This window comes from Pavona decussata, unplaced genomic scaffold (genome assembly GCF_977016875.1).
Source record: "Pavona decussata unplaced genomic scaffold, jaPavDecu1.1 SCAFFOLD_92, whole genome shotgun sequence".
Classification (NCBI taxonomy): domain Eukaryota; kingdom Metazoa; phylum Cnidaria; class Anthozoa; order Scleractinia; family Agariciidae; genus Pavona; species Pavona decussata.
Window position 1 is genome coordinate 426,697 of NW_028145509.1, and position 13,150 is coordinate 439,846.

Sequence of the window (13,150 nt, forward strand, 5' to 3'; positions counted from 1 at the left end):
GCCTCGTTTTTCCAACCTACTTCTCGGTGTTTGGAAATCGGAGAAAACACTCTTCCTCGTGTTTGATCTATTACTTCAACTTTGACCATAGTTTTTGACTATGCCCAACTGCCCAAATCTCTAGGTTCTGTTGGCAGGTACGGTTGATTAAAATTGTATTACTGCGATATACCTTCGTCACTAACGCGTTATCTTTTATCTCTAGTTTACTTTGATTAACCATATTTCGCAGGATGTGTATTTTCTGTGGTGAGAAGAACGAGACATTCACAGAAGAAATGCTGGATGTCCATTACTGGAAGAGCTGTCCGATGCTTAAGAGATGCGATCACTGTGCTCAGGTAACAACAGACACTTATCTATTTCCGAGAATAATCCAAACGTTTCGCAAGTACTAAAGAATTCCGAGATGTTCCGATGTGTTTCTGAACATGTCTGACTCTTGTACACATTCCTCTGACATTTACTGTTTTCCGGTAAGGTCGTCAAGTTGGCGAAAAGAAGGTGTTGTAACACCAATTTTTTGCCATCCTAATTAGATGGATCAAGATGCCGAAGATTATTCAAGAAATTTGCGAACGGTTCTCGTGGCCCTAAACTAAGGAACTATATAATTTTTCGAACATTTCCGAAGTTGAACAAGCCATTTTTCTCAATTTTCCGCTATTTACCGATGATTGCATGCTAATTGGATGTATCAAGATGCCGAAGATTATCAAAGAAGTTTGCGTACTCTAATGGTCATAAACGAAGAAACCATATAATTTTCCGAACACTTTCCGAAGATAGACGAGCTACGTTTCTCAGTTGTCCGACATTGACCGATGATTGATTCATTTGAGGTAGCGATGGGAGGGTGATTTTCATTGCTTGTTATCTCCACGTAGGATCCCTGATCCCAAGTATTACCATACTGATGAGGCCTAACAAGGCCCAAAGAGCTGGTAGAATCGCTTATAAGGGGTAAAAAGATTAGCCTTTTGTTTTTTAAGGGGCAAAAATGCCATAGTGCCTTATCAGTGGCAAATGTTTTGCAAAATGACGATGGACCTAATTAGCTTGTGACATGGCATACTACCGCGACGCCGGTTTACTGATTAGATTTTTTCAAACGTGGATCATTTGCTTTACACACCATACAATTTCCATTTTTGTCAAAGTTAACCCCTCCCCCGTCGCTCTGCATTGCTTACCCTCTCCCTCCCCTCCCCTCAGGTGATCGAAATCTCAGGAGTAAGCGAGCACCTACTGACCGAGTGTGACTCCAGTGAAAAGTTTGTTCAATGTCCGCGCTGCAAGGAAGCGGTTCTTAAATCGGATTTTGAAGATCACTTTACTGAGAAGAGCTGTCAGGGTGAGTATTAATAGACCCTTCTCCAAAATGGCGGCCGAAAATGCAAATAAGTTAAAATTAAAAACGCAAACCAGCGCTAGAAAGAAACTTTCACTTTAGTAACCCTGCAAAGTTTCAGCATATCAGGTGTAATATCAGCTGAGAAAATGTACGTTGAAAAATGAAAAATTTACAGAGTGACGTTTGTGTGACTGGGGGTATGACGTATACCCCTAGTCATACAAACGTCTGTAAATTTGTCAAATTTCATCTTACTTTTCCTAAGCTGATATAACACCTAATATGCTGAAACTTTGCAAGGTTACTAAAGTAAAGGTGCTCTTTCCAGTGCTGGTATCAGTTTTCCATTCAGTTCAATTTTAACTCATTCAAATCTGTTGCCGCCATTTTGAAGAAGGGTCTATTGTTATTGTAAAATACATGTACAGTTTTGTGCCGGTAATGCAAATTTATGTTCATTTTATGCACCTTCATGTAATTGTCTCCACTAGTAGCTCACACTTTTTGTGCTTACAGAGGCCAAGGGCCCTCGCTGTGTTCTGTGTAACAAGGTTCTTGGCAAAGATGATGAGGTAAGAGTTTCTAGTCACAACTCTTTGAAATTTTGCGTCAAATGTCTGTCGTTTGCTCTATTTTCCGTTGTAGTTTTTGTATGATTCATTTCTTCTTGCCTGCGTTACTTCTGACAACATTTTTTCTTTGTGACACTAGGCGTGGACTAAACATTTGAAGGAGGACTGTGCTCCAAACAAAGCCAGACTACAACAGCAACAAGGTTAAACGTGTCCTATCTAAGATATTAGAGAAATTTAGAATTTCATTAACGGCAAACGACAGGTGACCACGTGTTTATCCTACATTTGTCGCTCGCTGTTTTCAGTTTCTCTTTAAAATCGAATAGCCCTGCGTTAGTATCAAAGGCCAGAATTATTTTTCACTATTGTCATTTATGTACCCTTGTTTTCAAGAAAACGTAAACGCTACTCTCACGTTTGCCGTTTGCCGGAAACGCGATTCCAAATCTCTCCATTAATGGACTGATGCTCTCGTTTAAGCAGAGTGGCTAGATTCATAAAATCATCTTTCGATGAGCTGCAACCTAAACAACGCATAAGTCTCTAACATATCTTCGTAACAATATTCAGCACAACAGCCTATAGTCTCAAAATGAACTTAAGAGATTTTCTCCAATCCTATCACTGGTCAAGACATTTTTGGCCTCAATAGCCGCCTAGCAAAAGTGCCGTTAGATTATTTTTATTAACGCTGTTTGAGAGTTAATTCTGTTATTACGAACTAGAAAACTAGGTTTCTCAGTCTAACTGAATTCTGTAGAAAAGACTTTTAAGTCGGCGGCCATCTTTCCGAAGGATTTTGGCTGAAAACGTTATCGTATATAATCAATATCGAAAGAGGCGGAGGGAAACTGTGCTGTTCCGGTACGTGCTTTTGAGAGTCAAAGACCTTTCTGAAATATATTATTTTTCTTTATCTGAATGGAACTCTTTGCCTTCAAATATTGCAAAACAATCACTTCCCTCCGCTCATTGCGTCTCCTCGTGAGAAGCACTTTTCACGCTCTTGCATGGTTCGGGACTTATCGTATCGTAGTCTTAGCAAAGACTAATGTCAAGAATAAACCTTGTGTTTATTGTTGTCCGGTTGATAGTGTCGGTTGCTAACACTACTCGTTTGTTTTTACAATCTTCAGCTAGTAAAGCTCCAAGCCAAGCTAGTCTTCGGAGCACCCGAGGAAGAGGTGGCAAGACCACGCCCGCTGGAAGGGGTGCAGGCAAGGGGAGGGGACGAAGAGGAGGGGCAATGCCGAGATGATATACCTGTACGTTTGGCAGTGTACAAGATGTAAATGATTTTTAAGTAGCAAGTGTGCATCGCGTGATTTAGGAAGTTTGGGGCGCTTACCGTTTTGAGCCTCGCAGGCAAACTTGGCTTTGACAAGATCTTAAAACGTTTCAGTCTGGTAATACGCTAAAGAGTTTAGGCCTGACCGGCTCTATCCCTGTTCTTGAGAACTGAGAATGTACAAAACTAGGAGTATAGGAGGAAAATAGGACCATGAATTTTTGTAGAAATTGTAGGTTTTGTTTGCAACCCTCAAAATCCTTTAAAAAGCAAGTGCAATAAATTATTACTTACCAAACATTTCATGTTGCAGAAAGTAGACGTCGTTTCTATTTTTTGCGACATAAAAATTTGTTCATGGTGCGCGCGAAGGTGTAATCACGTAACAAATATCGCAAATTTAACGCAAGATTTGTGCCTCGGTACGTTACGCGAAAATGTTGCCCGTAGTACTTGGCCTTTTATAAAGACGGATTGAAATTTAATATATGATGATTCATTTGGTACATCAAATTTTAAGAGATTTTGTATTCTTGTGCTGCTAGACTTTTTGTATTAATTCTCGATTAACGCTAATCAAACACACTTTTGCACTTACCGCTAAATCCGATATGATAAGTTGACCTGTGGAAATGACTTCCTGTAATATGGAGAAAACAAGAAACTGCAATTTTCCCGACATCTGTAAAATGGTTTGTTACTTGTAGTATTGTTGTTGTTAGAGCAGTCCGGGGGGGAGGGGGGGGAGGGGGGCGTCAATCCCTTTTCCTGACTTTGTAAGGTTGGCAGGTGTGGGAACGTTTCCCCAATGTTTTGTCCGCTGCTTTGCGCTTCCTGTTACAAGTGATAAAAAAAATTCTTCCCATATTCATGGATGGTTACTCTAAACAAACCCACAAAGAAGCGAAACTGAAGACCGCAAGCCAAAATCTGAGCTACGAAAAAAAGCTAATTCAAATGCGTCTTTTGGTTAGCGTTAGGTTTGGGTTGTTTGTAAAAACGTTAATGAGTAAGCAGAAAACCGAATGTGTTTCCTCATCGTTGATTTATTAACACGAAAGCAAATTGTACAGTTATTTTTCTAGCCTCGGTTCACCGATATAGTATATTTTATATGTAGTTTTATTACTAGTAACGGTGTTTCGTTCGCACTCCTAAATACTTACAAAATTCTGTGTTTCTTTAAAAAGACCTGGCCAAACGGACGCGCAGCTCAGCGTTGCGGTGACCGTCGATATCTCAAGTGAAGTGAAGCTTAAAAGCACACTCACGTTGGCCTACGTTTGTAATAATTTAATAACCAAGCGCTCGTCGACGCACTTTTGTATTTATATTGTTTACACTGGTTAGGTCACGTGAGGGACTGCATTGGAATGATTTTGTTGCCTGTTTGTTTGTTTTGTTTTGCAACTCGCGAACTTGTTTCGCTGCTCAAGGGTTGCCTAAATGGAATTTGACATTCCAAAATTGTTCCTACCAATTTACGTTTCCGTTTGGTAAGGGCTTACATGTATCTTACTAGATCATTGGATAATGCAATTCCATAAGTTTGATTGGCTTAGCGGCCATGGCATAACAGCCATTATACCATATCCGAGTCGTCTTCTGTTTATTCTTGCAAATTCAAAACCATCAAGATCAAACAAAAATCTCGTTTGTTTTCAACAAAACAGTTATTCCGTTCGCGCTTGTTGGATGTGGGATGATATAGCCAAATCGGCGCGTCATCTCATATCTAACGCGCGCTCGTGGAGCTTTTGTTAAGTATTTCACTCGCAACTAAAGAGCTAAGAAAAACTATAGTTAAGAATCTCAGTCCTGACTCCTGAAATAGTGCACCTCTCATAAACTATGTATATTACAACGAAGAATCATTCTGTACAGTTCTATAAAATTGTTATTCCGTGCTTTGTATAGCTCTACTTGGTATCATGTACATACAGAGAGGTTTTCCGGCAAGTGATGGCGCTCGACGTCTGTAGCTCCGGAAAAGCGCGGGAAAACCTCTGGAACACAGACTTCCTTGTAACTGGGATTTTTCTGCTGTCAGTGTGAAACTAATAAACGTTTTACAGAACGTTGTGATTGATTATTATTGCTTGTACGATAAGAAAACAAGCCAAAAAGTATGGCTTATTCTGATGTTCCAACTAAACTAAAGAATAGGTGCATTTTGATAACAGTTTACATGAACGAAAAAAAAAACCGAATGTGTTCTTAATCAAAATAGTTAAAAATTGAAGTTCATAACACACATAAAATAGTTTTTTGGTCCCGAACCTCCAGGAATTTCGAGAAAACGCACGCCAGTTGGCCTCTTAAATTCATACCCATTTTAAGACGTGTTCTCTAAGATCTCCCCCCGTTTCTGTAAAATTCATACCCGTATTCTTGAATTTCAGGCAAAAATGGTTAAATCGATACCTGTTTTCAGACCAGAACAACTCAAAGTACCATATATTTGAATGGTGACGCTAGACTTTACCCGCAACTTCGAGAAGCTACATCCACTTTGCAGGAAAGTAACGCTCAACCACAGCTAGACCAACCAACCAACTCATGCGACAATTACATCTTGGTTCATCCAAAGCTAAACCCATTTTGAACAGCCTGCTACTCAATAGATAGTACAATCCATACAGACTCGAAAGCTAAAACCTTGTCAACTGACGGAGCGGGAAAGCATCACCTAAAATTATTGTTCTTTACCCTACATTTAAATAGTTACACTGACTTTAATAGTTGGCCATTTAGGACAAGACATTCAAAAACTCATTAATAATTCATAAGCCCATTGACCCGTCAAATGGTCGATGAAATATCACGAGCAGTGGTTTTAAAACCCGATAAAACCTCCTTGTAGCTAATTTCCAACGTTCACAAAAGCATCATTGCTATGAACTCTCTTTTCCGGGAATGTTTTTGAAGCCGTTCAAAAATCTCGCAGCACGTGTTTTATCGGGTCTAACATTACATAACCAACATTGCGAGGAAAATACAGTTTAAAGCTTGCCTAAGGATGGCTACACTTACAGAATCAATCTTGAGAATAAACAGGAGTTCATGAACCGGAGCCTATGTCACTTACACTAAGCCTTAGAGTCAATCCATTCCCGAGTAGATTTAATTTACTAAATTTAGAACCGGTCTCAGACAATCTTTGGAGCGACCGGTACCGTTTGCAATTATCAACGTGTCGCATTAATGATCGAGAGAGCAAAATGAGGAACAACAAAACAATGCTCCTAGACACGACAATCCAAATAATGGAGCTGTAGTTTATCAGGGTCCAGTGAAAATAGAGTATAGAACAGATCCACTGGAACGCTTAAAGGTCAAATACCCAATCAAAAAAGATTGTCATACGTCATACCTTTCGAGGGAAAAGTAGTTCAAAAAAGTAGTTGACTCGAGGAATTAATAGAGATAGAGGCTCCTAGTCATGGGTCCTGTTGTTAAGGGTTGTACCTAGAATGGATAGTCCGAAACAAGGCTGGACACCTTATGGTGTTTACACAATTTGGTATTCTTGATCGTGATAGCCCTGATGTAGAAGAGAACAGAAGCCCATTTGCTAGGCAGAGAACTAAGAGAATAGCTCCATTTAGGCAGGGACTAGACGTTTGGGGGAGGGGGTGGCAACGATCCACACTATTTAGGCCTAAGCACGGATTTCAAAAAACGGTTAGCTGTCATTTGTTGTCATGGCAAACTCTGAAAGTATGTTAGAAATAACTATTTTCATCGGCTACCCCGAGAGAGATATGAAGCGAATGACCCGGATTCGAGGTGTACACCAATTTGATTTTTAAAAATCCTTTTACCGTTCGAAATAAGATTTCTGTTGTGTAAAAATCATAAGGTGTCGAACCTCGTTTTGGAGTATCCATTCCAGTACCAAAAGTGTTTTAAGGTAATAGGGTAACCGAGCGTCGTTTCAATATTCAGTTGTACCAACCATAAACGTCTGTACAGGTTTGCCCGCCGTTATTTCTCTCAGTGCAATCCACCAAATCATGCCCATACCATATTTGGAACTTTTGGCCACGTGACACGGGTAGAGGAACGGGAAGTTGGTTGAAAACAAGTTGAGAGGAGTTGTTATTAAATCCTTTAAGACCGTAGAAATACTGGGCACAACCTGTGGATCCGTAATTTCCGTATTCTGCAATCGGAAGAGCGGTCTTGTTTGTGAATGTGATCACGGTCAGTAAGTCCTCGTCTCTAGTTGTAGAATATGGATTTATGCAGCCCCAGTGGGTTCCTGGGTATGTATGAGGATGTCTGCAGCGCAAGTATCCGCTCCGGTGAATTAGTTTGAATGTGACAATCCCACCATCTTTTTTAATTCTAAAGACCCCGTATGAGTCGTCACGTGCTCCAAAACAAACTGGTTTATTGTTGAGTTTCTCCCAGAGATCTGTGTGAAGAAAAAAGATGGAATGATTATTGAACTCTTGTTGGAACAGGGATAGGCGGACCCTCGTCGTTGCTAACGGTCCTTAATTCCTAATGGAGTTAAAGAACGAGGAAGCCAGATTGACATGGAAGTAATCAATAATCAGACTTTACACGCACACAACACAACACACAAGACACTAAGAAAATGAATAAAACAAACACTCAAAACTAGACAGCAAATGAGTCACAAATGAGCAATAGAGGAGAACACCAGAAATGTAAGATAATAGATCAGATTTATTTTATAAAAAAGACTAGTATTCGCTCAAAAAAATCCCTTTTAAACTGTCTTAAAACAGAGGATTTTATGTGTTTACTGAAGGAATTTCACACTTTTGGCCCTTGAAAACATAGAACAGTACTAATAGGGGAAACTTAGGACCGTGTTCTGGGCAGATTGGACGAAATATTTGACAAAGCACCTTTGCTCAAACATGATCTCATTGCCCATGTTGTGGAATAGAGTATAGCTTTTGGGAGATAAAGGAGCCAGATGTCATTTGCCAACGTTGTTTCAAATCATTGTTTTAAATCAGTCATGTTTTAAATCATTACCTATCTCACAGTTGCGTCCGTCATACCCCGGCTTGCATTGACAGCGGTACTTATTGTCTTTCGCATCTATTTCGCACTTGCCATTTCTAGAGCATGGGCTGCTGGAACAGTCATTCTGTTGAAGTGGAAGCAAAAGTTATTGTTTCCGTGATGAAAATGGATAGGCCTGTTCCCCTTTGCAGCGAAAAAATTGCTATAAACTGATCATGGCTTGTTCTTTTCCCTAGAACGCGAAGTCTGACCAAGCGAGGACCAAGCGTACTTTGTCGTGCAGTTTGTGCAATTTGACCAAAATACAGCCTACCCAACACCAAAGCAAATCTCCTCCATCTTTATCATGTTCCCTCACTTTTCTGTCGCCTCGAAAATTAACAAATTTGGCTTTTCTTGGTTCTAACACCGGGCAGCAGAGGGAATGGGTCTAGTAAACGTCTGACGGTCATCTAAGATCATTGGCTGGAATCGAGTATTCGAATTTAGTTAGAGGAGAATGTGTCGATGCATTTTAAGAGGGAGGGCAAAATTAGCGAATACATGTCACATATTGGTTGCAGAAGGCTGTGGATTACAAAGAAAACCATTAAAAGAGTGCTGTTTCTCAAGTTGTAGTTTCTTTGGATGTAAGTAAAACAGAAGCAAAGAAGAAGCCACTTCATTTGCAGTCGTTTGGAGGTGGTTACTAGGCGTCAAAAGGTCCCCTAAGCGCTTAGGAATCACTGGACTATGTTCTGTAATAAATTATTGGTTATCTCCAATAGAGAGCACTTTCACAATGGTGACGATTTCAACAAAAATGGCGACCCCATATTCTCTGTTTAGTTAAGGGCATTTCCTTGGCCTGTAGTAAAGAAATGTAATTTACATTCCGCTCATAAACGAATAGTGTATCAGGACTCTTTGAATTGTACCTTTGTATTTTTTCGTATACACCATAATCATTTTGTACCTCGTTTTCCAGTATTGTAAACATCCCAAATATTGTTAGCATCGTAAGTAATACAACTTGTAAGTATTGTAAGCAGTGTAGTTGTTAGTACTGCAAGTACAGTGAGTATTTATTGCAAATAGAGTTAGTACTGTAATTTATCGCATAGAGCGGTTTCCAACTGAGTGTTGTAAAGCCAAAGTAATTACTCTGGCCAATCGCAACAGATATAAACAACGCAACGAGCCAATCAGAATTAGAAGAAAATACATGTAACTGAAGCCAAGCGCGGGAAAACGCGTGCGGCGAAAACACGATTGGTTTTGGTTTGGATTCCGATTGGTTGAGAAAGTGGCGCGAGTTTAGTTAACCAATCACAGAGCGTAGTAATACAAAACCAAAGCAAACACGAAATTACTTTCGACACTCAATTGAAAACCGCTCTATAGTGTAAGTTGTGTTTACTTTTGTATTCTGTGTGTCGCGTAAAGCTAATAAAAATCTTCAAAAAAAAAAAAAACACTTTCATCTTACCTCAGTTCCTACGTAAGTGAATCTTTCTCTAATCCACAAATCTTCAGGATGCTGTCGGTGATCAGAATCACTCAACTCGCAGATGGGCTCCCCATCTTGGTTGTGGCCAAAGTTGAAAGAGAGACAGTGGTTGTCAAGGTAACATTCTACTTGGCAGGTATGTTGTCTGTCAAGAGTTATATTCCTGATCACGTGATTTACGAGAGCGTGTCCCTCGATTGGCGGAATGAACGCTAGTGTTCTGCAAACGTCTGAAGATGACCAAATGAGAATAAAGTTAGGCGGTTTTCTTTTGTATAGCTCAATTTGGGTGATAAATGAAGAAAAATGATAAATTCCGGTCACTACATTTTCATGCCACAAGAGCTGAGTTTTGTAATCAGTCGTTTTCACAATTTCAGCCAAATTCCCTGAATATACCACCAGCACCACCACATAGTTACAGGGCCAGAAATCATTAGCAAACTTAGTTTTCTTGGATTTTAAAAAATCTCATACCAAGAGTGTATAAAGATAACATATTGCTGGATCACTGTCTATTACCGGCGAGATTATTACCTCCAATGTTTCTGAATTTGTTTTTAACAATATAAGTAGCCAAATGCATAATTGCGGCACCAGAACAGGCAACCACTATCGATCGCATTCTTCTCGCTCAAATCATAAGCAATTTACAGTCCTTTACCAAGGTCCCAGAATCTGGAATTCTCTCCCAATATCAATTACTTCTTCATCTAGTTTTTTCACCTTTAAGGAAAAAATGTTGCAGTTTTTATCTGTAAAGTCATGAATTGACCATAGTTAATTGAGGGACTGGTTATGAAACTTTGCCATGAAAACAATGCGGCTGCAATTTATGTTGCAAGGGCCACGACAGTGCACAATCCTTTGTTTGAATGTTCACACTACATCAGTTGAATATCTTAACAAGGACGTTTCTATTGGTCAGTTGCTCCAACACATTTCAAAATCTATTGTCGTCTGTGCACGGTCAAGGCCAAAAATGCTAACAAAAACATGTAACAAAGAAATTATTCAGGCTTCATAACCATTGTCTATGATTAACTATGAATTTACCGAGCCGGACTTACACAGCACCATATTTCCTATTTATTAAAGGCAGCCGAGGTGGCCTCTCTTATAAGCCTGGTGGTTTCTTGATGTCTCCTCGCCATTACCTTGACTTAATTGTAAATCGAATGATTTAGTTTTTTAGTAAGGCAAATAAATAATAATGATGATGATGATGATGATGATGATGATGAGATATCACATACACAAATCTCGTTTAAAAAATAGTCCACTATCAATATGTGTCCACCAAAAAGAACTTAAAGAAATTTATATCCTTGAAACAAGGAAGCTAACCAAAACAAATGGCGCCGTTTTGAAGCCATGTTCGAAGGAAGGGAATGACAAACTACGTATTTTTTAATTTGCTTGTTTAATATCAAATAATTAGGAATCCAAAGCGGCGATATGGTCTCTCCCCACGTACCCTAGTAAATGACAATTGTCTTTATTTTAGTCGCGATATATTTTATTAATAATCTTGACTGTTGTGCATCATCATTTCCACGGTTAAACATTGACTTTTCGCTACTTCATGCTTGTAATAATATTTTCTGTATAAGTTAATGAACTAATCTTTAATAACTGATATCGGTAACTGTTACATAAACCTTACTGATTGGTTGAGCTAAAAAAAAATGAAAAATAGTGTCCGTGAAACCATTACCAGAATAAAATTGTTTCTCTGTTAAGCATCCCGTTATACTAGAGTAACCGGAAGGTTTTTTCTTTTTTTTGGTTTCGTCAGTTATGCAAACAAAGATGATTAGGAATCAAATTGGTGTGGTTGGTTGAAAACAATGCTGGACGAGAAAACCCATTTGAGATAAATCTTAGCCATACACAATTCTTAAAGGTGTTTGCCTTGCTTCAGTTCCAAAACCAAAACGACAGGTACTCACTTTAATTACTTTATAATGCCAAAATTGAAACAACAACAAAAATTAATAAATAAATAAATAAAAACACACTGGAGTCAAGAACTACAGGAGGTTCGAGATAAAGAAGTCGACACTTTTGATCAACAATGCTGTATCAGTATAATGCTTTTATCTAAAATGTAAAACAAATTACATGTATTTTGTTTTCACTATACTGTGGACTTCTTTCGAGAACAGAACAAAAGTTCGAATGTGACAGGTGCAGTTCAAGCCTTAAGCTGCTGCTTATGCTGTATTTTAACAAAAGAACATTTCGGGGATGAATTCGCAGTTTCAAGAGTTTTTCAATGGCACTTTTCGTCGGTTACGCAAGTACGGTTCGTCTTAACAGGGTCTCTCTTTGGTAGCTTTCTTTTAATTTAAAAATTTCTGAATTTTTTTTCAGACTTTCTTTTCTCAACTGCTTAAGTTGCGTAAAAAAACTGCAAGGATCTTTCTTTTATTTGAGGGCCTTTGATGCGTAAAAAAACTGCAAGGATCTTTCTTTTATTTGAGGGCCTTTGAAATATTGGAGATTCGACTCCGATATTCAGGATGAAATAAGTGTGTCACACAGATGCACTGAAAACGTTGGGACCTACCCTTAAGTTCGAGAAAACGAGAAACTCGACATAAGCGAGGCTTGAGATAATTTCCCCATGATGCAATAATTAATTTGGCGTTAGAATCGTTTCCATCGAGCAACCATTTCCACTAAAATGTGTGTCCTATAAAATATTTTCGTCTTGTTGTAATTCAAATTTTCTGCTACAAAAAATGCATGTCTTACCTTGTTGCGCTGTACAGTTAATGACATCTTTCATTAAAAAACAGAGGACGACCAGTCGAAACATCATTTTCCAGAATCTCTCTCTCATCTTCATGAAATTAGCTTGGTTCAAGACAAAACACGAGAAGCCAAGATAATTTCTTCTGTTTTGTTATTTATCATTTTGGTAGCTTTCTGTTATCTCAGTTCCCAAACAAATACGCCGAGAAGTGTAAAAAATAACGCGTCCTTCAAAATTTTAAAGAGCCACTGGACGAACGGTGTCATGTGCATGTATATTTAAAACGCGACTTTTCGGATGCTACAATATCACCCCACTTTAACGCTCATCTTACTGAAGAGAAACCACGCTTACTGCTCCTTTCTTTTTAAGATTTTGTTTACCGATACATTGCATGATTCATAGTGAAAGTAGCCAAAGAACTTTGTTTTAATTTCCAAATGGTGTTAATCTCAATGTAATTTATTATTAATTTTGCCTCGGGTATGCACACTAAAAACAACTTTTTTAGCTTGATAGGTAAGTGAAAACATGGCCGGATCCTAAATTCGTTTGAAGTTCTTGTTCTTATTTATTTTGGTTACACTATCATTCCGCCTATTATTCATCCTAAGAGAAACCAAACTTTTTGGAAATTTTTATTTTTTACGCATCCGTTAGTATAATGGAAATTAAT

The 13,150-nt window shown here is 38.7% G+C and overlaps 1 protein-coding gene across 1 annotated transcript in view; it reads left to right on the forward strand.

Moving 5' to 3' along the window:
* LOC146473686 (centrosomal protein of 104 kDa-like) overlaps positions 1–3,761 on the forward strand; it is a 29,140-nt gene extending 25,379 nt beyond the window's left edge. The window contains exons 34-38 of the mRNA XM_085117718.1: positions 233–341; positions 1,216–1,354; positions 1,871–1,926; positions 2,066–2,129; positions 3,066–3,761. Coding sequence (XP_084973844.1) covers positions 233–341; positions 1,216–1,354; positions 1,871–1,926; positions 2,066–2,129; positions 3,066–3,187 — 490 coding nt within the window. The 3' untranslated portion in view covers positions 3,188–3,761. The remainder of the gene's footprint in view (positions 1–232; positions 342–1,215; positions 1,355–1,870; positions 1,927–2,065; positions 2,130–3,065) is intronic.
* The last annotated feature ends 9,389 nt before the right edge of the window (positions 3,762–13,150 follow it).